This window comes from Callithrix jacchus, chromosome 7 (genome assembly GCF_049354715.1).
Source record: "Callithrix jacchus isolate 240 chromosome 7, calJac240_pri, whole genome shotgun sequence".
NCBI classification, from domain to species: Eukaryota; Metazoa; Chordata; class Mammalia; order Primates; family Cebidae; genus Callithrix; species Callithrix jacchus.
Genome location: NC_133508.1, coordinates 152782501 through 152806521, shown reverse-complemented (window position 1 = coordinate 152806521; position 24021 = coordinate 152782501). Strand labels below are relative to the sequence as shown.

General features: G+C 50.7%; 1 protein-coding gene across 8 annotated transcripts; it reads left to right on the top strand.

Annotated features, from left to right (window-relative positions):
- The first annotated feature begins 338 nt into the window (after positions 1-338).
- LOC118143099 (putative POM121-like protein 1) lies at positions 339-23060 on the top strand. 8 transcript variants are annotated; one of them, XR_013520354.1, is made up of 6 exons: positions 339-2197; positions 8943-9008; positions 9180-10498; positions 11258-11457; positions 11770-11896; positions 12556-23060. XR_013520354.1 is itself a non-coding variant. In XM_078332846.1 (6 exons), exons 1-3 carry the CDS (start codon positions 2807-2809, stop codon positions 9201-9203), a joined length of 672 nt encoding a protein of 223 aa, XP_078188972.1. In that variant the 5' UTR covers positions 339-2806; the 3' UTR covers positions 9204-10498; positions 11258-11457; positions 11770-11896; positions 12556-23058. The 8 variants fall into 8 exon arrangements, 7 of the variants coding, with proteins under 7 accessions (XP_078188972.1, XP_078188971.1, XP_078188970.1 ...); XM_078332846.1 differs by having other exon boundaries at positions 339-3388; positions 12556-23058; XM_078332845.1 differs by having other exon boundaries at positions 339-3388; positions 8943-10498; positions 12556-23058.
- The last annotated feature ends 961 nt before the right edge of the window (positions 23061-24021 follow it).

Genomic DNA, 24021 nt, shown 5'->3' with positions numbered 1-24021 from the left:
CCTTTAAATGCTGCCAGGTTTCAATATCCTCAATCGCTTAAATGTCCAATTTCTTTCCTCCTTTGCCCCTACCGATGATCTGGTTACTCCTTTTTGCTCCAACATTCGCCCAAACCTTCTCAAACACATATTTTTCCCTCTTTCCCCACAAATCTCCCGATCAGGCTTCTGCCCCCAAACATCTTCTCACCCCTTCACACCACATCACCCAGGTCCTTTAGATTCCTACGCACCCGATTTATCTGTCCCCTCACACCCGCTTGCTTCCCTTGTTCCCACCATGGCAGTGCCCATCTGCTCCTCCCCGCTCACTCGGGTCTGCTGCTCGGGACGCGTTCGGCGACGGCGAGGGAGATTCTTGCTGAAGAGGGGCTCCGGGGGCAGCATGGCAATCCGGGGACCTTTCTTCTCATTGTTGGCCTTGGCCCCAAGTGTCCCCAGGTGCTGATAGAGAGCCTGGGGTGTGTGAGCCCCGCCGTCATGAGCTGTCCGTGGTTCTGAAACGATGCCGGCTGTCCCTGGGCGAATGAGCGCTGTCCGTAGTGCTGAAGATGTTCCTGCGCCCCGGCAGTGGCAGCAGCGGTGCCTAGGAGGCCGGCAGCCGGAAGACCAGCAGGTAAGGAATCCTGGCGGAGGCTACGCTTTGCAGCAGCTGCTGATGCTCCCACAAGCAGCGATTCTCCGCGCTCAGCTCAGTCCAGCCGCCGCTCCAGTTTGTCGATGCTCTGGCGCTGGGTGTGGACAAGGCTCTGCTGGTTCTTTTTCTTTTTTCTTTTGACAGAGTCTCGTTCTGTTGCCAGACTGGAGTGCAGTGGCACTTTAACCTCTGCGTCCCAGGTGCAAGCGATTCTTCTGCCTCAGCCTCCCGAGTAGCTGAGACTACAGGCGCCTGCCGCCACTACCAGCTAATTTTCGTGTTTTTAGTAGAGACGGGGTTTCACCGTTTTGGCCAGGATGGTCATAATTTTGATACATGGTGGTGGCTGCAGTGATAAGGTAGAGATTTTTCCCAGAGTGCTGTAGGAGTCAGCAGCTGGGAGATCCAGGAATGCTTTTTGGAGGAAGTAACCCTTGAGGTGGGGAGGGTTTTCCAGGAAGGTAGATAATAGCATGAGCAAAAGCTTAGAGATGTTAATAATCATGGACTGATAATCATGGCCTTGTGCACGTGCCTTGTCAGGCCAATCCGTTAAGATCCCGAGCCCTTTGTGCTCGACTCTCCTTCCAGTACCTAGTGCGTGCGCCGCTCAGTCCCCCGCCCCCAATCCCGCAGTTGCCAGTAGCTGCCTCGTGTCCGTACCTTGCCGCACCAATCCGTTAAGGTCCCAGGTCCTTAGTGCACGCGCCTCTCCCTACAGTACCCCTTGCGCGCGCCACCCCTTCCATTGCCATCAGGTGCCTTGTGCGCAAACCTTACCGCCCAAACCGTTAACGTCTGGCACCCTTTGTGCATGCGCCTCTTTTTCCGGTACCTATCAGGCGCCCCTTCTACCCCGCGCCCTCCCCCGCCGCCATTGCTGGCAGGTGCCTCACGCACATATTTTGCCCCCCAACTCCGCATTCCCAGCGGGTGCCTGGCGCGCATACCTTGTCACAGGAATCCCGTAAAGTCGCCCTTCTGTTACTTCTGCGCGGATCTGTTACTCGCCCCCATCTTTGCACGTGGCCCACTGGCTCAGGTTTGAATGATGCATTTCCTAGCAACAGGAGAATGCTCCCTTCGCCTTTGGCCAAGTTGGCAGCAGACAAGAGGATGCTCAGAGCCCAGCTCTCGAGAGTTCAAGGATCCAAAAATACCCCACTGCTCCCAGGAGCGGTTACCTGGAAACTCTGTGCCCTTTATCCCTGTCCCAGTCCCGTCCTGGGGCCAAGGACCTGCCAGTAGGACTCAGTTGCCTTGAGCCTGCTGCCCGCATCCCTCACTTCACTCTGCTTGTGGGATCTCTCCGGTGCTCCTGCCCCTGAACAGAGTGGCAAGCCTTCCTACAAGTACCCAGACACTTGGAATCAGCCTGGTGTCGAAACAACTCCAAGGATTTCTGTATCCTACAAGCCCTGTGTTCCGTCCAGTGATCCTGCTTTCAATTTGAGGCACAGGTACTGCAGCAAGCCAGTGCTGTGTGCTCACTATACCAGAATGTCCTGCAGCTCAGCGATTGCACTGATCCTAAGGACTCTCAGAGAGGCCCTGGAGCAGGTAATCACCTTTTTGTGGCCCAGAACACCCAGCTCTACCCCACACTCCCATCCAGAGATCATGTTGAGGGCCCTCATGCAGAGTGGGGCAGGGATGCCTGAGCAGGACAAGGACCCCAGAGTCCAAGAGAAGCCTGATGATCAGAAAGGGGGCCCTGAGGGCACCAGGGATGCACGGTCTGCATTTAGACCCCTGCGGGACAGTGGAGGCCCTCTCTCCCTTTGTACCCAGGCCCGGGCCCCTGCAGAGAGACCTCCATACCCAGAGGTCAGAAATCCCAACTGACAAGAAATCCCAGCCCTCTGGCATGAGCTGCTGTCCCAAACGCATGCCATATCCAGCTCCTACAGCTTCACGGGAGGCTTCCCATGGCTAAAGAGGAGGAAGGGGCCAGCCTCACCCCACTGCTGGCTACCCCTCATTTCTTCAAAGACAGTGAGTGAGGTCAGCCCTCAGGCTGTCTCTCAGGGTCAGGCCCAGTGTGAAAAAGCAGCAGATTCAGCACCTGGGGAGAAACTGGCCCCCAGGAGTGGCTCCCCGACATCTCAGGCCTCTAGGCCTCGTAGACAAAAGTTCCCTCTGCTGCCACGCAGGCAAGGGGAGCCTCTGATGCTGCCACCTCCCTTACAGCTGGGGTTCCAGGTCACCTCTGAAGACCTGGACCTGGAGAAAAAGGCGGAAATCATGTGCATTAACAGTGCACTGTGGGGTGAGGACAAGTCCATCTGGGAGTGCAGTGCCTCACTGCTTTCCCATGCTTTGTCCTCACCGGCAACAGGGACGTCTTCTCTGCCTGCTGTCCCTAAAGCAGCCAGCATGGATGCACAGCAGGAGAGACGCAAGTCCCAAGATGGCCTGGACCCTGTGGTGCTCCAAGCATCTGCTGCAGGGTCCCCCTCTAGACCTCCTATGTCTGGGAGGAAGCGCAGATCAGCAGGCCCTCTGTTCTCCTCCTCAGACACCCTTCCTGCCACCTCTGCACACTCCTGGGACTCAGCCCAGGCCTCATCTTCTGCTCCAACACAGCCAGCCCAGGGCACCAAAGCACACTCAGCCACAGGAGTTTCCTTACCCATTACTTCCACCTTGAGCCTCCACACCAAAAGAAAGTCGACCCAGGCTGCAGGCCCGGCTGGGACCCTTCCTGACCCATCTTCTGCCTCTCATACCACCACCCTGGCCAGACAGAAGGTCAGTGGTTTCGCCTTACTACAGAAACTTGCTGTTATCGCTGCAGCCGTCACCCAGTCCAAACCTGTGGTCCTTCATGGACAGCAGCAGGAAACCCGCACCTTGAAGCGGGTTCATCCATATTCCCGTCCAGCTGCTTCAGCTGCAGCCCAGGCCTCATCTTCTGCTCCAACACAGCCAGCCCAGGGCACCACAGCACACTCAGCTGCAGGGGTTTCCTTACCCACCACTTCCACCTCGAGCCAGGCTGGGACCCTTTCTAACCCATCTTCTTCCTCTCCCCGTGATGCACATGCTGCCTCCTCAGACTGTACACCTGCCAAAGTTAGGCGGCTCTGCTAAACAAGGTCCAGAAGAGTTTTCTCTAGGTTTCCTTCTCATATTTTTCTAGTTTTGTATCTTGTGTTCAAGTCTGAATCTATCTGGAAGTGATGTTTGTATATGGTGAGAGAAAAAGGGTCCAGTTTCATTCTTCTGCATGTGGCTATCCAGCCCTACCAGTAACATTCACTGAAGAGAATGTCCTTTCCCAGTGTGTGTTTCTGTCAGCTGTGTCGAAGATCAATTGGCTGTGAATATGTGGCCGTCTTTCTGGGCTCTGTCATGTGTCCCATTGATCTATGTGTCTATTTTCCTGCTAGCACCATGCTGTTTTAGTTACCATGCACTTGTCAAAAATTTTGTCGTTCTAATTTGTAGTGAAATGGGATGCCTCAATTTTTTTTTTCTATTTGCTGAGGAAGGCTTTGACTCTTTGAGCTCTTTTTTGGTTCCATATGAATTGTATGAGTTTCCAATTCTGAGTGATGACACTGGTATTTTGGCAGGGGTTGTATTGAATCTCTAGGCTGCTTTGGGCAGTACGGTCATTTTAATGCTACGAGTTTCTTTCATCCATTTGCATGGGATGATTGTCCATTTCTTTCTATCTTATTAAAGTTTTTCATCAGTGTTTTGTAGTTTTTCTTGTAGAAATCTTCAAACTCCTTGTCAAATTTATTCCGTGGCATATCTTTTTTCATGTTGTTGCTACTGTAAATGGGATTGCCTTCGTAATTTCCTTCCCAACGAGACCATTATTCGTGTATAGAAATGCTGCTGATTTTGGTACATTGATTCTGTATCCTGCAATAACTTTATTTATTTATTGATCAACTCTAGGGGTTTTCTGGTGGAACCTTTACATGTTTCTAAATCCAAGATCATATCTTCATCAGATAAGGATAATTTGATGTCCTCTTTTCCAGTGTGGATGCCTTTTATTTTTTCCTCTTGCCTGATTGTGTGATGTTAAATAGCAGTGGTGAGAATGGGCATTTTTGTTTACAGAGGAAATGTTTTCAATGTTTCCTCATTATGTAGTAGGTTAAGTATGGCTTCGTCATAAACAGCTTTCATTATTTTCAGGTATGTTGGTTGTTTTTTTCTTTTTTAGATGAAGTCTTGCTCTTTTCACCCAGGCTGCAGTGCAATGGCAGGATCTCAGCTCACTGCAACCTCCGTCTCCCAGGTTCCAGCAATTCTCCTGCCTCAGAGTCCTGAGTAGCTGGGATTACAGGTGCCCGCCACCATGCCTGGCTAATTTTTGTACTTTTAGTAGAGATGGGTTTCACCATGTTGGCCAGGCTGCTCTTGAATTCCTGATGTCAGGTGATTCACTCACCTCAGCCTCCCAAAGTTCTGGGATTACAGGCATGAGCCATGCACCCGGCCATTTTCAGGTATGTTTCTTTTATGCCTAGCATGTTTGTCCCTTTTTCAGGACATGGCCTCACTCTGCCTTTCATGTTGGAGTGCAGTGGCAACGTCAGAGCTGCAGCTTTGAACTCCTGAGCTCCAGCCCCCTCAGCATCCCGAGTAGCTGGGACTCCAGGTGCATGTCACCAGAGCTGGGTAATTTTTATTTTATTATTTTTTTTTTGTAGAGATCTATGTTCCTCAGGTTGGTCTTGAACTGCTCATGTCAAGTGATCCTCCCAGCTCAGCTTCCCAAAAGCACTGAGTTCACAGCATGAGGCAGCGCCTGGCCCAGAGTCACATGTTAACATCACCTCCTCACTGCCGGGCTCCAATTTTGGCAGTGACTGAAAACGCTAAGGGAGAGTTTCTGGTCAGGCCCTGCCCAGTCTGTGAACAGGGGGGAAATGAAAAGATGGCATGTGGATGGTTCTTTTGGAGAACTGGCCAGACAAGTGCTGAGATGCCGTTTCCTGGAATACAGGACCTTAAGATGTCCAGTCCAGCTGCCTGGTCCAGGGCCCCTGGCACCATCTAGTTTGGGAGCTCATCCAGAAGCGACCTCAGTTGCCCAAAGCAGCTGATCTTCCTACCAATCTGGTCCCATTTGAGAGATGTAACCAGGCCCTGTCCTCCAGGAAACCATTCCTGTGCATGCCTGTCTTTGTCCTTGCCTTGGCTGGTCTCTCTGTACCATGAGAACTTAAATTTGCAAGGCTCTGTCTGTCAGCTGAGCTTCACGGAGCAGCTCTCTTCTATTCCAGTGAGGATGCCCAGGCTCCTACACCACTGCCCAGATCTGACTGTTCTCCCCTTCACCCACAGGTGACCTCCAACCCGATCCTGCTCACTGTCTTCTGGCAGCTGCTCTGAGAAAGGGCATTTTGGCCTCAAGGGCTGAGCATGTCACTCCCTGTTTTCTGTTGATCTTTCCAGTGCTGTTTGGGATAGCCCATGCATTTGTCCATGTACTGCTTCTTTGGAAGGCAATCAGGGCTTTCTTTCAGGTGTGGGTATAAAAGTTCTTGGGAGATTTGTGTATGAAGTTTGCCTTCACCACCTGGATAGGACAGCATGCTTCCGCTGCACAACTCTGCAATCTTACTACAATTTTTTTTAATTTTTAATTTTATTTATTTGTTTATTTTGAGACGGAGTCTGGCTCTGTCGCCCAGGCTGAAGTGCAGTGGTGTGGTCTTGGCTTACTGCAACCTCCTCCTTCTGGGTTCAAGTAATTCTCCTGTCTCAGCTTCCCGAGCAGCTGAGACTACAGGCGCATGCCACAACACCCAGCTAGTATTTATATTTTTGGTAGAGATGGGGTTTCCCCATATTGGCCAGGCTGATCTCGAACTCCTGACTTCAGGTGAACTACCTACGAGAGCCTCCCAAAGTGATAGAATTACAGGCTTACATTTATTTATTTCTTATTTATTTGAGCTGGAGTCTTGAGCAGTCATTCTGGCTAGAGAGCAGTGGCCCAAACTCAGCTCACTGCACCTCTGCCTCCCGGGTTCAAGCGATTCTCCTGCCTCAGTGTCAACAGTACCTGGGTATAAAGGCAAGTGCCACCACATTCTGCTAATTTTTGTATTTTTAGTAAAGACTAAATTTCACCATTTTGGTCAGGCTGGTCTCAAACTCCTGACTGCATTATCCGCCTGCCTTGGCCTCCTAAAGTGCTGGGATTACAGGCATGAGCCACCATGCTCTGCCACATTTATTTATTTATTTAGAGACAGGGTCTCATATTGTTGCCCAGGCTGAAGTGCAGTGGCTCCATCTCAGCTCACTGCGTCTCTGCCCCTGGGGTCCAAGCGATTCTCATGCCTTAGTCTCCAGAGTAAATAGGACTATAGGTGTGCCCCACCAGGCAGGGATAATTTTTTCTATTTTTTGTAGAGATGGGGTCTCACCAGGTTGGCCTCGCTGGTCTCCAACTCCTGATCTCAGGTAATCTGTTTGCCTCGTTGTATCAAAGTATTGGGATTATCAGGGTGAGCCACAGTGCCGGGCCTTTCATTGCATTTAAATCATGGGGTAGTTCACACCTGTAATCCCACCACTTTGGGATGCCAAGGCAGGCAGATCACCTGAGGTGAAGAGTTCAACACCACCCTGGCCAACATGGGAAAAGCCCGCCTCTACTAAGAATACAAAAATTAGCCAGGTGTGGTGGTGTGAGCCTGTAGTCCCAGTTACTTGAAAGGCTGAGACAGGAGAATCACTTTAACCCAGGGGGCAAAGGTTGCACTGAGCCAAGATTGTGCCACTGCACTCCAGTCTGGGTGACAGAGCAAGACTCTGTCTCAGAATAATAATGATAATAATCAAATACACGATGCCAGGACATCTCGGCCCGAGCGCCTGCATGAGCAGTCATGTCCAGGTAGGGCTTCCGGTCGAGGTCCGGCCCCATCTCATCCAGCAGAAAGGAAGTAAGCTTGTGGGGAGGCAGGGGGACAAGATCGCAGGATCTCAGCCTCTGCTCATGGATCAGCTCTGAGACTGCAAGTGAGCTGGGGGTGCTCTGCACCTTGGTCTCCCCAGCTATCAAATAAAGGGATTAAATGAGGAAGTCTCTTCGAGGTGGAATGATCTCAGATTTGGGGCAGAAGTGAATGGTCCTGCTCCCTGGGCCATGACAGTGGCCTGGCCTTGGCTTGGACACAGCCACAAGTAAAGGCTGGACTCAGCAGTCACACCAAACCCTAGACCAAGCAGAAATGTCCCAAGGCTGAGGGGCTCATGTCAGAGCGGAGGCTGCAGGTAAGAACCTGGGCCTGGGCTGGGCCTGGAGGGTGGGAGTCCTCCCTATCCCAGGGCCCAGCACAGCAATGGAGCACCAGCCACGTCATCCTGGCAGGATTTGTCCTGGACTCACCTGCAGGGACAGAACAGCCTCTCCTAAGAGGCAATGGTCTCTCTCCAGGAAAGCAACAGTTCCCCGCCCCAACCAGACTGCCTGACTCAGTGGAGTTACTGCTGCTGCTACAATGTCCTAATGCTGTCCAGCTGGCGCCTGCCTGTGCTCACCCACACCCTCCCCCCTTGCCAGGCCTGCCTTCTCTGTGGCCTCTGTGTGGCCATCTTTGCCTGACTGAGCACTGAGGTCTCCTAGGCACCCAGCCCATCCCTGCACCTGCTGCTTTCAGCCCCAGCAGCTCAGGGCTTCTACCCAGTGGCTCTGATGATAAAATTGACATGCACGCAAGTCATCTCAGAGAACTTTAATGAAAGTGTCAGCAGTTCTTTCCCTCACGGTGGTGTGTAGGTGGATGAGCTCCATTGCAGCTGCTAAGACACCAGCCACTTACCAAGAGAGAAAGTCAGGCTGCTTCAAACCCAGAGCCTGATGCAAAAAAGCATCACTTGTGGTTGGAAAGTCTAGCAGCCATGCCTTGTGGGAGATCACACTGGTGTCCAGGCCTTTGCCTGCATTGCAGAGAAGGAGCCGATTCCCCATCCCAGAGAACCTTTCATTTCCCAGCCCTGCAACAGCTTTGCCACTGCACAGCCTTTTGAGGCAGGAGGCAGGTAAAAGACACAGCCTCAGATCAAAGCAACCATCACTCCTGGGGCCAAGCAGGAAAGGAGCCCTTTTAGAACATGGAAAGTGTGGTCATCCCATCGATAGCATGCATCCTACATAAATATAAGTTGCATGGGGACGGAAGTGGGGCAGGGAATGGAAATCGACACAGACATTGACATATTGCTTTCCAGTTTCAAGATGGCAGATGCACATCATGAGAACAGAGGAGACTGAGACAAAGGCTGGATTTGGCTTTTCTAAGCAACATGTGTTCCCTTACAGGCTGCAGGGTTGCGGAGACAGACAGAGATGGAAGCCAGGACAGGAGAGCCCAGCGGGCCCAGAAAGGTACAGAGGGCAGAGGCTCCTGTTCTGTCCTCCCACCCACGAGGGTGACACTTCTTGCAAACAGTGGCTGTGCTCTCCCAGCAAGAAAAAAGCACAACTAAAGCAACACTACACACAGACACAGACAGAAAACTTTCATGTGGCTTTGTTTTCTGCTCCCTGCCTCACCAGATCCACAAGCAGAGAGGAGTGTGAGGCGCATGGCTCCAGTGTCAGACTCCCCGACATGCTGTGTGCTCAGCAGGATCTGCCCATGGACACCCAGGGAACACTCACCTTTCCCACCTTGGGAGAGGTCGCCAGACAGAGCTGCACTGGGTGTTGATGTCATCCAGGACCCCACACACTTTCCTGAGTGTGATCCTGCTTCCCTCCTCTGGGCAGCTGCATCCTCTTCTCCTGCAGGATTTTCTGGAAACTCGGCTCTGGGTTTCGTCTCCCTTCTCCCCTCTCCTTGCCCCAACCCCCTTTTTCTGAAAAAGTGAGGCAATTGTTTATGGGTTAATTTGTTGAAAATAAGTGGCAGTCTCCATGCTTCTATTTTCTTTCAGCCTGCTGGTAATGCAGGGTTACAAAGGATGCCTGGGCTCCCACACAGGTGCTGGCAGAGGGGGTGGCGGGTGGTCCTGTGCCTCTGCCTGCTCAAGGAAGGAGGCCATCCCCCTGCCCCTCATCCCTAGGCCTGGCTCCTTCCTGACCTTCTGAATATCCTGTAGTCCAGAGACTTCAGAACCCACTCCTGAGAAAAGTGGAGCCAGGCGCTTAGAGGAAGACAAAATGGTGCTATTCTAGGATCTTATTAGGTATCTGAATCTGTTAGGAAAAAAAATTAGAAACTATGTATAAAACTTAAAATATTCAAGTATTAAAAGGTTATTTGAATCAAAGCTTTAAAACATGCCATCAGCAAGCTTCTACCTCTAAGTGGGGACTTTTACAGAAGTTGAGCAAGTTCCCTGAGTTGAGGGAAAATGAAGCCACCTGTGCTGGGGACACTTGGGGCAGGGAGAGTGTGGGCAGAGGGAAGCCAAAGAAATCCCGGCCTGTGGAAGCCAAATAGGAGAGGGTGCGCTGGGAGGGCGGTCAGGATCAGGGATGAGGTTGCTCTCCCTGGAGGAGGAATCCTAAAGTGCACAGCCCGGGACTCCCTCCCCTGGAGTCCAGTCCCACCACATTTCACAGGCCTCCTGGAGCTGCCTTCCAATAAGGACAAACACAGCAAGAAAAGATCCATTTCTGAACAAAAGTCCTTCTGGAAAGAAGAAAAAAGAAAGCCGTGAATGGAGTCAAAATGTTACCCAGTTCTGACTTACCCTCTCAATTCTTTTATAAATGGAGTGTGGTTTCCGAGTCAGGGAATGGAAGAGGCCCCTCCCATACAGGGACAGGGCCATGACCCCAGAGGGAGAAGCAGCAGCGTTTATTCAAGATACAACAGTGAAGGGATCCTGTCACATTCCCGTCTCCAGGAGAAGTGATCCAGAAGAAATGTAAGTTCCTGAAACCAGTCCCTTCACTCTGTCCCCCAGGGCCTGGTCCAGACTCTGAGATATACTGGCTTGGGATGTCCTCAGGTGGCTGTGTGGAAAACCACAGTTTAGGGCCAGTCTGGGGCTCCCAGACCTGGCCAGGATGTCCCCAGGCCACCTGTCCTTCTGCTTTGTCTCACTGTCCCTTGGCAGAAAGCCTGATGCTTGGGACTGGCCCAAGGACACCTCAGGAAGGTTTGGTTTCCACTCTACAGATGGTCCGATTATCCAGAGGTTTCAGGGACGTCTATCTGCCTTCTGGAGATGGACAGGGGCCTTAAGACTTCGGTTGAGAACAGGATGCTCTGTCTCTTACTGTCGGGGGCAGGGATGGCCTCCAGCTGCAGGAAGTACAGCAGCACCTGGACCTGCCGGAAAGAGTGGGAAAGAGGAGAGAGGCTCAGAGGGTGCTCACAGCTGGTGATCTTTAGCCCCCAAGTCCAGCTCAGGTGCCGGGTCCTCTGCTGCTGCCATGAAGCCTTTACAGTGAGACAGGAGGTAGGGGTGCGGATACAGACAAGGCATGACTTGTGGGGGTTATTTTAGAGGTGCACAGGGCCTTCCTCTGTCACCCAGGCTGGAGTACAGTGGCTCCATCATGGATCACTGCAGCCTCTAAGTGCTAGGCTCAAGCCACCCTCCTGTGTCAGCCTCCCCAGTAGCTAGGACTACAGGTGTGTGCCACAATGCCTGACTAATTTTTCCTTTTCTCTTTTCTAGAGATGGAGTTTGCTGCATTGTCCAGACTGGTCTCAAACACCTGGGTTCAGTTATCCTGCCGCAGTCTCTCAACGTGCTGGGCTTACAGGCATGAGCCTCCACACCCAAACACTTGGGGAGGTTTTAAGCCCCCAGTAAGGTGCACCAGCAGGACCAAGAGGTGGCCTGGGCCTCCCCAACACTCATCCATGCAGACCTAGGCAAGTTTCTCTCTCTGAATGTCAGGTGCCACCACAGACAACACAAGTAGGAAGCTGGGCAGGGCAGGACTGGGGGTGTGGCAGGCAGAGGCCACCTCTGTCAGGTCAGGGTGGCATGGGCTGGCTGGAGCCTGTCTTCCTACACATAGGTCATGACCTCCAAGGACCAGCTGTCAGTCATGGTGCTGGGCCGCTGGGATTGGCAGAAAGCTTGCTTTCCTTCTCTGAGGCTGGAGCAGTGTGGGGCCAAAGACCATGGAGAGGTTGTGCTGGGACTTTGATTGACTGCCTTTTTCTTACCACCCTGTGCAGGACCGAAGCAGAGGGTGCTGTTTTTACGCCACCACCAGAAAAGAGGCAGAGGGGCTGGGCCGTGCTGGAATCCTCTGGGAGGGAGCGACCTTGACCCTGGCTATGCTGCAAGCTGATTCCAGCCCTGGTACTTGTGGGTCTCAGCGGCCCAGGATGAGGGGTTAGCTCTGGGCTGGTGGGGAGGTCTGCTCCACGGTTGGGGAGTGAGGGAGTTGGGGGGTTCAAGTGCACTGCTGGCCATGGCCAAAGCTCTGAGCTCTTTGTGAAGCCACAGTGCAGAGTGGGGAGCAGGGCAAAGAGGAGAGGCTGGGGTGAGGGTGGCAGTGGCGCTGGGCCCCAGAGGCAGTGAGGGAATGTAGATGGGTTGGGGGAAAATGTCCTTGGTACTGGGGGTCTGATGTGAGCAGAGGGGCACCCTGTGGCCTGGGTTTTTGTAGCCCTCCCTGGGCAGCCATGAGAGAGCTGGGCTACCTTTTCAGGTGGTCCAGAAGGAAAAGGAAGGTGAGCAGGTTGGCCTCCAGCCAGGACAAGGGCAGGTTGAGCATGGAGTGCTCCTTTGCAGTGGGGTCTGAAATTACTGCAGAAGGCAGTGGGTTACTCCTCATGGTCACAACGAGCTGGAGACCTCTCCTAAGGTGGTGACATGGAGCACCCAGGACATGTGTTCCTGAACAGCCCAGGCTCATCATTATCCTCACTCCCACAGCGCTGGCCCCCAATGAGGACCCTGTGAAGGGTGCCAGTGTGGGGTAGGAGCCACCTGAATCCCTTTTCTCTGCCTCACAGGGGTCAGCAGCACCTGGAGAACAGCAGCAGGAGGTGGCGTGAGAGCAGTGGCTCATGGGCGGAGCTGCCCGTGGGAAACTGCAGCTGCCACCCGCTCCTGAGGGCAGCCCAGAGTAGTGGAAGCTTAGCATAAAATGAGAAAGGGGAGTGAGGGACACAAGGAGGTGGGAGGTGGGTGGCCCCAGCCCCACAAACTAAGCAGAGACCCTCTCTTCACCGTAGACTCCACAGGGGCACCTCAGGCTGGTAGAGCAGGTCCTCTGTGCGTGGGCCCGGGAGGCAGGCCTGCCCTAAGGGTCATGTGGAGGATACGGGGCCGCACACGCCAGTGCCGTGCTTAGATATCAGCCCCCAGGTTGACTCGGGGTCGGGCCAGGTTTGCTCCTGTGCTTGACTGGGTCAGGACCTGTGGCTGGAGCACCTGGGGACCCTCGTTCAGCCCTGCTCTGCTGGAAGGGGGACAGCAGACTTTAGGACCCCACAGCACAGCAGTGATGAGCATTTTACTCTCTTGTTCTCCTTGAGGAATAGGACAAGGAGTCCTCTGGGGACAGACGAGGACTTACACAACGGCCTAGGTTGTGGCCCCTGCTTTCTGAGCTTGGTTAAAACACTGACCATGGCAGAAAGGACACAGCCTGGGTTCTCACACCTCACTTTCCACAGCCCCTAGTGGCAGCAGTGCACACGGAGGAGACACCTCCTATGACACCAAGGCCTCCAGTGCTCACTGATGCCCTCATCGAAGTTGGGTAGAACTTGTCAGTGAAGAGGGGCTCAGGCAGCTCATGGGAGTACAGCTTCAGCGTGTCTGTGATGGCGTGTACGTCCAACTCACTCATCATCATCGACACGTCCCTCTTATCTGGAAAGAACATGGAAGTGCTGCGGCCTCCTTGAGGATCCCAAGTGGATCTCCCGCCATCCCTGCCTTGGCTAAAGCACCGTCCCTGCCACGTTGGCCACTGTGCGGGTCCCTCCCTTGCTTTGAGCAGCTCATCTTCCTCCTCCCAAGAGCTGTGCTTGGTTTTGCGTCTGTGTAGAGATGATGGAGGGGTGTGTGCATCCCCATATTTCTCCCCTGCTTGGCCCAATGTGACGTCCAGAAGGAGGCCAGTGCAGCAGGACTCACAGCCTGCATGGGAATTGGGTGGCTCTGCCCTGTTCGTAGCAACCACCCCTGTACCAGTCTTCTGACAGCAGGAAGGCTGCGGGAGAACACGATGGGTTTCAGTGTTTGAACCAGTGTCTTCCTTTGTATCCAGTTGGCCACTGGAGCTGACCTTCCCACCACAGGCCAGGTCCATCCTCTCTGTGCGTGGTCACTGCACAGTGCGTGGGCCTCCAGAGGGAACTGAAACTACCACACGGCCCACCCAGGGGTGCTGGGCATTCTAGGGGTCCTGGTCTGGGTGGGTGGTGTGTGCCCAAAAGAAAGGTCACAAGCACAAAGTCCTGTTGCTTTGAAGTTGCTGGACAAGGACACTCTGGGTTCTCAGTGCCCTCCCCTGGCATTTGGGACAGGTCCAGGTCCTTAATACTCCGTGAGGGGTGGTGAGATGGAGGTGGAGGTGGTGCACCCTTAGCCTGAGCTGGGTCCCATCAGTGCCCTCTGCCCACCACATCCTCACACAGGGCAGTGGACAGAACACACTGAGGTCTGCACCTCATGTCCACCCTCAAGGCAGGAAGGCCAAGGCCCCCCAGCAGCCCCTGGTCCACCCAGCAAGTGGTATGGGTAGGTAGGATGGTTCAAGAACTGGCTTCTACAGAAGCTCCTTCTACAACTCTTGTCTTCTCTTTTCTAAAAAAATAATAAAACAGTAAATGAAGAAAAGACACAGTGAAGAATGTGACATGACCCGGCCATGGAGCACTATGAGATTTCACTGTGGACATTGACGCCCACACCTCTATCACGACACGATCCGGCTGATGACAAAGGCTGCCTGCAGCGCCTGGATGTCCGTGGCCACTCCAGACACGCAGTACATGCCCACCTCCTTCATGCCATGATGCTTGATCTACTCCACACATTGGTGCAAGATAAAGGGCACCTTGGACCTCTGTCTCCTGCAGGAAAAGGAAATGTTCTCAGTGTCCTGACAGCCCTGCTTGGGCTACAGCACAGGAGACCTGCCCCTTATCTGCACACTGGAGCAGGGCTGAAGAGGGTGACGACGGTGCTCAGGCCTGGGGCTGCACGCGGAGCCTCCTGCACGCCTGCCCTCCCTCTGCAAGTTCAGTCCTCATTGCATGTACTCTCTCAGGACTTTTCTACAAGGCTGAAGCATCCAGAGCCCTGTGAGTCCACATGATCATTGGGGGAGGCTCAGGAGGCCCGTATAAGACAAGTCAGCTTTCCTGCAAGGAAAGATTCCAGGCCTGGGGTTAGCAGCCTCTGCTCCCAGCTGGGAGATCAGACCCGGTGTTGGTCCTGCCACACAGGTGCTGTGTGAGAGGAGAATTCCCTGACCCCTGCCGCGGGCCCAGGCCTGCCTTAGTACACATTGGACAAATGAATGAAGTGTTGTCTCAGAACCACTGCTCCCAGTCTTGCGAAGCTAAGTGCTTTTCTCCTCTGACTCTTGGCAATGAACAATTTCAATTACCCCCACACAGGACATTAGAGTAAGAACACTTCAAAGTTAGAAGGCAGTGCTGTGCTGAGACCTTAACTTTAGTTCTGTTTTGCAACTGGACTTAGGAGCACATCAAATCTGCTTCTCAAGCCACCCTTATTAGCAGTGCATATTTGGGGGAGCTGCTGATGGAGTCCTCGCTGCTCGTGCCCAGAACTCTCCCAGAGTGCTCTGCAAGTGGCTCCCATACAGTCATGGGTGGGGAGTGGGGTTCAGACACAGAAAGGATTCCAGGGTATGACTGATGGCGGCCCTGGCCAACATGACCAGCAAGTTCAGGGGCCCAGCTGGATTCCATCCTGGGAAAGCAAAAAATTCTCAGAAGATGTGGTCTGTGTCTGCAAGAACTGCTCTCAAACCAACAAACTGGCTTCTCTTGGCAACTGACTCATGACAAAGGGGCAGGGTTATGACCATTCAACAGGAACCTGGGACCATGACAAATTCCAGGCGAGGGCAGTAAACCCTGCACTTGGGCAGCTCCTGGAGCCAGACTACTGCTTCCAAGCAAGGCGACAAGAACATTCCCGACCTGGTTTTGAGTAAACACAGGAGGTAGCTAAACTGTTCCCTGAGGTCTGACCTCACTGTGCAGTGACCACGCACAGAGAGGAGAGACCCACACATGCTCTTTCCTGCAGAAATAGATGAAGGCACAGGCACCCTCACTGCATAAGCCGAAGCCTCTTCCCTCTCACTTGGCGACCACAGCAATCTTGACTCTGAAGATCCCTGTCTGTTTTCGGGACATTGTCTTCAAGCTGATTTCCCTGCTGGTGAACTTGACCGAGAGCTTTACTTCAGTGGCAGTGGAGAGAAGGGTCAGAGTCCTCTAATCCTCCTGGTCCTCAAGTCCAGGTTTCCAAGGCCCCCTGAGGGGTCTCGTCAAATATTTCAAACCCCAAGACATGCAGAGGTCTCAGCCTCAGGTGGGGCCAGCCGTCGGGGAAGCCCCTAGTCTGCTTCAGCAAGACCAGCACTATTGAAGATGGTGTCAAGGACTGGCTTCTGCAGAGCCACCTACTAAAATCCCCATTGATTCTCTTATTTCTTCTTTTTCTTCTCCTTCTTCTTCTTCTTCTTCTTCTTCTTCTTCTTCTTCTTCTTCTTCTTCTTCTTCTTCCTCTTCTTCGTCTTCTTCTTCTTCTTCTTCTTAATTCTTCTTTTCTTCTTCTTCTTCTTCTTTTTTTTTTTTTTAAGATAAAGGCTTTGCAGTGTTGCCCAGAATGAACTCGATCTTTTGGGCTCCAGTGATTCTCCTGGCTCAGCCTCCAAAGTAGCTGAAACTATAGGTGCACTGTACCAGGCTTTCTCTTTCTTAGTAACAATTAAAATTAAATAGGAAAGACAGAAAATTTTAGAAAAACCAAGAATCATCAACTATCAACATTTCGCCATACATACCCAGGCCTTTTTGAGTGTGTCATGCTCTTAATGGCTAAACCTTTGCAGGGTACCTAAAGACAAGTCAGCGTTCTCCATTTCTTCAGCCAGCCCCCAGGTCCCCAAGTGGAAGCCCCACCTGTTTTCTAGTGCCCTCAGACCTCTGTGTGAGGAGGGATGCTTAAGGCCTGCCTGGCACCTGCATCCCAGCCAGTGAATGAAGATTCCTGTGCATGGCTATTCTGCTCTTTGGGGCCCTCCCTCCTCCAGCCAGGCTCCCTTTCAGATGCTGGCTTAGGCTTAGTTAGCCACTTCTTAGTGGTTTGAAATGAATGCAGACCACCCTATCCTTCTGGGGAAAGTCAGGGCCAGGAGAGTCCCATAGACATGTACCCCATTCATGGCGATGATGGTGGATTGCCAGTATCTGTCCTGTAGGGCCTGTGGGTCCAGCTGAAAGCACCCGTCATGATTGGCAGAGGCCCTGGGGTCTGTGCAGAGGCCCCATGGGGAAGCAGCCCACACCCGCCACTTCTCTAGCCCTTAGTCAGAGGCAGAGTCCTAACTGCGGCCAGCACCTCCATCCAGAGGCCAAGAGAGGTGGAGTAAGGAGGGGACCTGCCAGACACCTGGAATCCAGGGCCCCACTGTTCCCACAACCCTGCTGCCTGGGGCCTCCACCCCTCCTTCCTCTGCCCCTCCCAGTTGGGAGCTGAGGCTCAGGCTGGCAGGCATTCTCCAGCCCGCTCCCCTTACCATGGGTGCTATGTGGAGCTTAGTGAAAAGGGAGTTATTCAGCAGCAACTTCTGTAGCAATTCCTGGGGGACTGGCACCCACGGCTGCTGTCTGGGGAACTGTGGACACTGTTCTTCCCTGTACCACGAACAGCTTCCGGCAGGAGGAGCCTGCAGGCCATGCCAGTCCCATGGTTGAGAATCAGGCCTAGAAGGACCCAGAGCCAAGTCCTAAATCAAGCAGCTGGTGAGGGGACCGGAAGAAAGCCCCTCTGTGATCCCTTTAACTCATACCCCACAAAGCACTGTCCAGGCAGCTAGCCTGTAGAAACTTGTCCGTTAATGTCACCTGAACACAGTCTGTGCTGGTAGGAAACACCCTGACTGTCATGACCAAGCCACACGTGCACTGTCCAGGAAGGCTCTGTCTCCCACTCTATGGGGAGCACAAGCTCTATGTCAGCAGTTCCTGGGTGCACTGAGACCACGGGCTGGGCTGGGTGAATGGGCAGCACCTGGGGTGGGGGAGAGATCTTGTTAAAAAATATACCTTTGGAGGCTCTACCTGAAGAGAACTGGACTCATAATCTGGGTAAAACCCGGGATTTGCACAACTAGAAACCCCAGGTGGTTCTGGGGTGAAGCCAGGTCAGGAAGCCACCGTCTGACTCCACACAAGGCCACTGTATCTGGGCTTGTGTTTCCATCCCTTGCTTCAGGGGGTGCTTCATTTCAGCCATAACGCAAGCTACCTAAGAGCAGGGACCACACCTCATGATGTCTGCACACATTCACGTGTGTGCACATACACATACACACATACGACGGTGCTAAGTACAGCACCAGGCCTGCAGAAAAGCTGAGGATGGTCATCATATTCACTGCAAGGGACCCTAGAGGCCACAACCACCTGGGCCTTCTGCAGGTGAAGTGGTTAGAAAATGAGGAGAAGCTCTGGAGCAGGTCAAGGAGCCCAGCCAGCTGCTCCTACTTCACAGCTGTGTGCACCTGGGCCTCCCTCCCTGCACCTGCTCAGCCTGAAGGCTCACCACAGGCACACCTGGAGGGTGACCCCTCCTCACCTCTTCTTCTAGGTCCTACTGGTTAACGTTTTCCAAGGATCTGAAATGTACATCCAGATTTGCACAGTAACGCACAGGGTGGCAGGACGTCCCCCTCCAGGGGTTATGTGGTCACAGGCTCTCATTCTGCGTGTGGCCCTGAAGATTTTCAGAGGTCACACTCCAGACCCTGGGGACCCCATCCTGAGAAGCAGCCTCTATGAGCAGGGACCTGTCAGTCACAAGTCACATACAAAAAGGAATCTCTCAAGAGGCCCTTTCCCCAAGAGTGAGCCCTAAGCAGAGGCAGGAGAGGATAAGATGAGAAATGGGGAAAGAGTGCACTTTCTCTGAAAAGTAAGAGTTTAATACCACTGCTGTAAGCTTTAAAAAATTAAAACCATGGCCTTTATATCAGCACTTTGGAAGGCCTAGTCAGGAGGATCATTAGAGCCTATGAGTTTGAGAACATCCTGGGCAATAGTTTAAAAACATTTTTTAAAAAAAATTAGCCAAGCATGGTGGCATGTGCCTGTAGTCCCAGCTACTTGGGAAGCTGAGGTGGGAGCACTGCTCGATCCTGAAAGGTGGAGGCTGCTGTGAGCCAAGATGGTGCCATTGTGTTCCAGCTTGGGCAACAGAGTGAGTGACCCTGGCTTTAATTAACTAACTAGCTACCTGGAAACACAGAAACATTTTAAGCAAGAGACATTCTTCCCTTTTCCTCAAAGAACAGCCATCACTGGGCCACTCTCCCCTTGAAAACCCAGAACTGGCAGAAGCAGCCAACAAGGAACCCATAGTCCAGGTAAGCAAAGAGTCAGAAAGGGAAGCTGTCCAGACATCAGGCAGCTGCCCCTCCGAGCCCACCTGGAACCACAGCCCACGTGCTGGCCTATTAATGAAATAATAATGAAAACTACTCATATCTAACAAGAGAATTAGACAGCCAGATACGGGAGACAAATATCCCCAAAGAATGCAATGCAAAGGGTCTTTGCCATGGCAAACTATAGTCAGACTATCTAAAGTCCATGTGAAAATGCAAATTTTAAAACCACCAAAAGAAAAGCATCTAGTCACGTGTCAAGTAAACTCCATCAGATGAAGAGGGAATTTCTCAGTCAAAACCTTATTGACCAGAAGAAAATAAAATGATACATGAAAGTACTGAAAGAAAGTTAGTCAAGAATGGTATTTCCAGCAAGGTTACTCTTTCCGTCAATAAAGGAGAAACAACGTCTCCCCAGAAAAGCAATACTAAGGGAATGCATCATGAGTGAACTGGCCTTACAAGAAGTGCTCAAGGACGTCCAAAGCATGGAATTTGAACCTAACAGTGGTGACGTAGCATAAGTGCAGGAAAAGATCTTTAAGTCGCAACGTATTCAAGAAGTGTCCTGGCTGCTTGCAACAGCCTAACTCAGATGTGAGAGCAGAGATAACTTCAATATCAAATTTCTATTTAAACAGAGCATACAAGTTTGGAAAAATTTCAGCCTGACCATGTGGCAGAGAAAGAAAAAGCGATTTCTATAACTAAAAAGAGCCAAGTGCTGACAGCAAAGGCAATGGCAAAAAGGCCTCGAAGACCTGTTAGAAAACTCTGAAGCAGCCCTTCCCATCACAGGCCCTGAGGCCTAGAAGGAATGCAATGTCTCCTGTACCAGGCTAATGGCCCCCCGCCTGACCATGTGGCAGAGAAAGAAAAAGCTACTCAGAAAGCGGAGGTAGGAAGGTCACTTGAGCCTGGGAGGCAGATGCAGTGAGCCGAGATCACGCCACTGCACTCCAACCTAGGTAACAGAATGAAACCCCCCCAAAAAAAAAAAAAAAGAAAGAAAGAAGAAAAAAGGTTTCAGAATTTGTAGTACCAATAACTTATTTATTATGCACTACAGAAGAACTCTAGATTCAAGAACTGTCAGATCAGAATATTGAGATAGCGGACCCCCAGTGACAAACTTAATTTAGTTCAATTTAGGCATTCGCAACACACCTCAACAGAAGATTCTCAACAACTGCTAATGACACCCCAAACCTCTTGCCACATGACCACACCCAGACACTCCACTGGCCACTGAAGGAATGCAGGGATGAATGCAACATAAGTTCTTTCCAGGTGGGAAGACATGTATACAGGTAACTCTATGCAGAATAAAGCATGATAGGTACTATGCAAACGAAGAACTATGAGGGCATAGGAAGAAGAGAAATAGCACAGCCACAAGTAACCGTTGGAACTGACATCTGTCATACTTTCTAGCTACCTATTATCTGAAACTTCATTGTTTGTAAAATTCCCTCACCTTATGATTCTTGGTAAGGCAGAGCCCAGCCTCCACTGTGAAAGCTAAAAATGTGACTTTTCCACCCTTCCTTGAAGCTACAGCAGGCCCATCCCATGATTTCAGCTCAACTGCTCAAACGCAACCCCCCAACTCTGTCCAGTGGTACAAACTTGCACAAAACTCTCTCTGCAGTAGTAGCTACAATTGCAAATCAAGCTCCTGGCACAACTACAGCAGATGTTTTCTAACACTGCCTGCAGAGTAAGCTGAAGCATCTAGTGATGCGGATAGTGGTTGCAATGTCCTCACTAGACCAGCTCTGCAACATTTTTTTTTTTTTTTCTGAGACAGAGTCTCACTCTGTTGGCCAGGCTGGAGTGCAATGGCTTGATCTCAGCTCACTGCAACCTCTGCCTCCCGGGTTCAAGCAATTCTCCTGCCTCAGTCTCCAGAGTAGCTGGGATTACAGGCGTGTGCCACCACGCCTGGCTAATTTTTTTATTCTTAGTAGAGATGGGGTTTCACCATGTTGGCCAGGCTCGTCTTGAACTCCAGACCTCGGGTAATCTGCCTGCCTCGGCCCCCCATAGTGTTGAGATTACAGGCATGAGCCACAGCGCCCAACCTACAACATGATTTTGAATGTTGCCCAAGGTTGCACAAGGAAGACTGATTCTCCAGTCTTCCTAGTAATTCTCTAGGCAACCCAATATCCTCAAAATAAATGATCCTTCACCCAAACCCACCAGAATCTATTTCTACAGCTAGCAACTAACAATGTTGGAAGACACAGCAACTAATAACTGGTACTTGGCTTTTCTTCTGTCGTATTTCCACATGTTGACCCAGCCCAGGGTATGAAGCAGGACCCTCTACCACCTATCACAGCAATGATCCCTAAATCTGGCTGGCTATCAGAATCAAATTTGGGACCTTTCAAACGCAAGATAAGAGTATTTGATCAGAAGGCCCAAAGAGCACCATTCATTCATTCTGTATATTTATTGAGTGCCTGCTACTTTTTAGGCACTCTGCAGGTGCTAGGGATCAATGGTAGAAAAGAAACATCATCTCTACCGGAAATGACTGCCTTGAGGAAAAGAGAAAGTAATCTCATAATTACGCTGATGAATATGTAATTATAAATGAAATAAGTGTTTTTAAAAAACACAACTTTATGACAGTATGTAATAAATCTAACCAAAACTGAAGGGTTGCTGAAGACTTCCCTGGTGAAGGATGCTTGAGCTGAGATCTGAAGAGTGAGAGACATCTGAGTTGGCCTATAAGTGATCTCAGACTGAAATGCAAGAACGAAAATGTCAGATCAGTGACCAAATTAGATTGTCTCATCTCCTGGAACTATGAGACATCGAGAGACCAAGAGACAGCAACCTCCTTTTTAGAGTGTTCAAAGGGACTATTATCAAAGGAAAGTCAAGCTTCAAAAAAGGGAAGAAAATGGAAAATACGTTTCAAGAATCCAGATAGCCAGTGAATTTGTTCACAAAAGAAAGCATGTTCTTGGGGACACAATGTAAGACAGCAGTCTCTGAACTGGGATACTGGTACCCCTGGAAACCCATGAAAACTTTCTTACATCATCCAATGATGTTTTTGAGAAGTCAACCTCTAGATCCACAAGAAACCTTTTTCTACAATTGATCTGCCTAAGAACAAGCTTATATTCATAAAAGTCTTTCTCCTACTTTCCAAAATAAATGCATACCTCTCACCCAATCCAAACCTTAACATGGCACTTTCCCCTGGCTTACGCCTCCAGCGTGTCAAACAACAGCACACACGAAAATACTGGTTTGGAAGAAATCTCCCTTAACGATGAAACAGAGCACACTAATCCATAGGGCTTCCTATCTTTTTTATAAGGCTTAGCATTAGAGAGTGGGCATTTGGGGCCAGGCATGGTAATCCCAGCACTTTGGGCTTTTATCTTTTTTATAAGGCTTGGCATTAGAGAATGGGCATTTTGGGCAAAGTGTGGTAATCCCAGCACTTTGGGAGGCCAAGGCGGGTGGATCACAAAGTCAGGAGTTCAAGACTAGTGTGGCCAATATAGTGAAATCCCGTCTCTACTAAAAATACAAAAATTAGCTGCGCATGGTGGCAGGTGCCTGTAGTCTCAGCTACTTGGGAGGTTAAGGCAGGAGAATCGCTTGAACCCAGGAGGCAAAGGTTACGGTGAGCCAAGATTGCACCACTGCACTCCTGGTTAACAGACTGAGACTCTGTCTCAAAATAAAAAAAAAAAAAAAAGAGAGAGAGAGAGTGGGCATTTTGGTCTACATTGCACATGAATTCAGAACAGAAAAAGCAAGTACATATGTCAGGATTTTTCTTTTCAATATAAATGGAATATCTTGTGGGACTCCCAAATTTTTTCAGATGCACTGACTAAAATCTGTAGATACGTGGTATGCTTTATTCAATCAGACATTAAAACCAAATTTACAAATAAAATCAAATCATACAATTAAATGTTTATTCTAGCTGGTCAATTCTCATAAAATTCTTATATTCTACTTAATATTAACAAAAATTAAACTTATTTAAATGTCTGCTGAAAACCCACTGAGGACAACTTAAAAATTATCAGTAGATGTCAGGTACAGTGGCTAAGGCCTATAATCCCAGCACTTTGAGAGTCTGGGGTAGAAGGTTGACTTCTGGTCGGGAGCTCAAGAACAGGCTGGTCAACATAGTGAGATCTCGTCTCTTCAAGAACATTTTTAAAATTAGCCAGACATGGTGGCACATATCTATACTCCCAGCTACTTAGAAGGCTGAAGAGGGAGGATTGCTTGAGCCCAGGAGGTTGAGGCTGCAGTGAGCTATGATGGCACCACTGCACTCCAGCCTGGGCAACACAGAGAGGCCCTGTATAAAAACAAAAAAAAATTTAAGTAGATACATATTTTTTCAAGATTCTTGTAGCGGGTATACAATACAAATGTGTAAGGAATGCGTCGTGCTCATCACTGAGTGTGAACCGTGACCATAGTTTTGACAAACACTATTATTTAAAATTAGTTTAAATGTCTTCAGGAAATTGGATAGGGAGGAGCACGCTCTCTTGAATTCATCTTCACCACAGAGCCTGCCACTCCCTATTATTAGCATTTAGCTCAATACACATATTTACGTTACCTGTATGCACCCTACCCCTCACCTTGGCCCTTTGAGTTTACAATTCCCATAAGGGAATAGTGTCTATTTGTAATAATATAGGAAGGTACTTGTTGAGAGACAATTCTCCTAGTATCTCACACATTTCTGCACTTACTTCCCGTTATTCATACTACCTTTTCAAAGATGTTTTAATAGCAAACGTCCTTC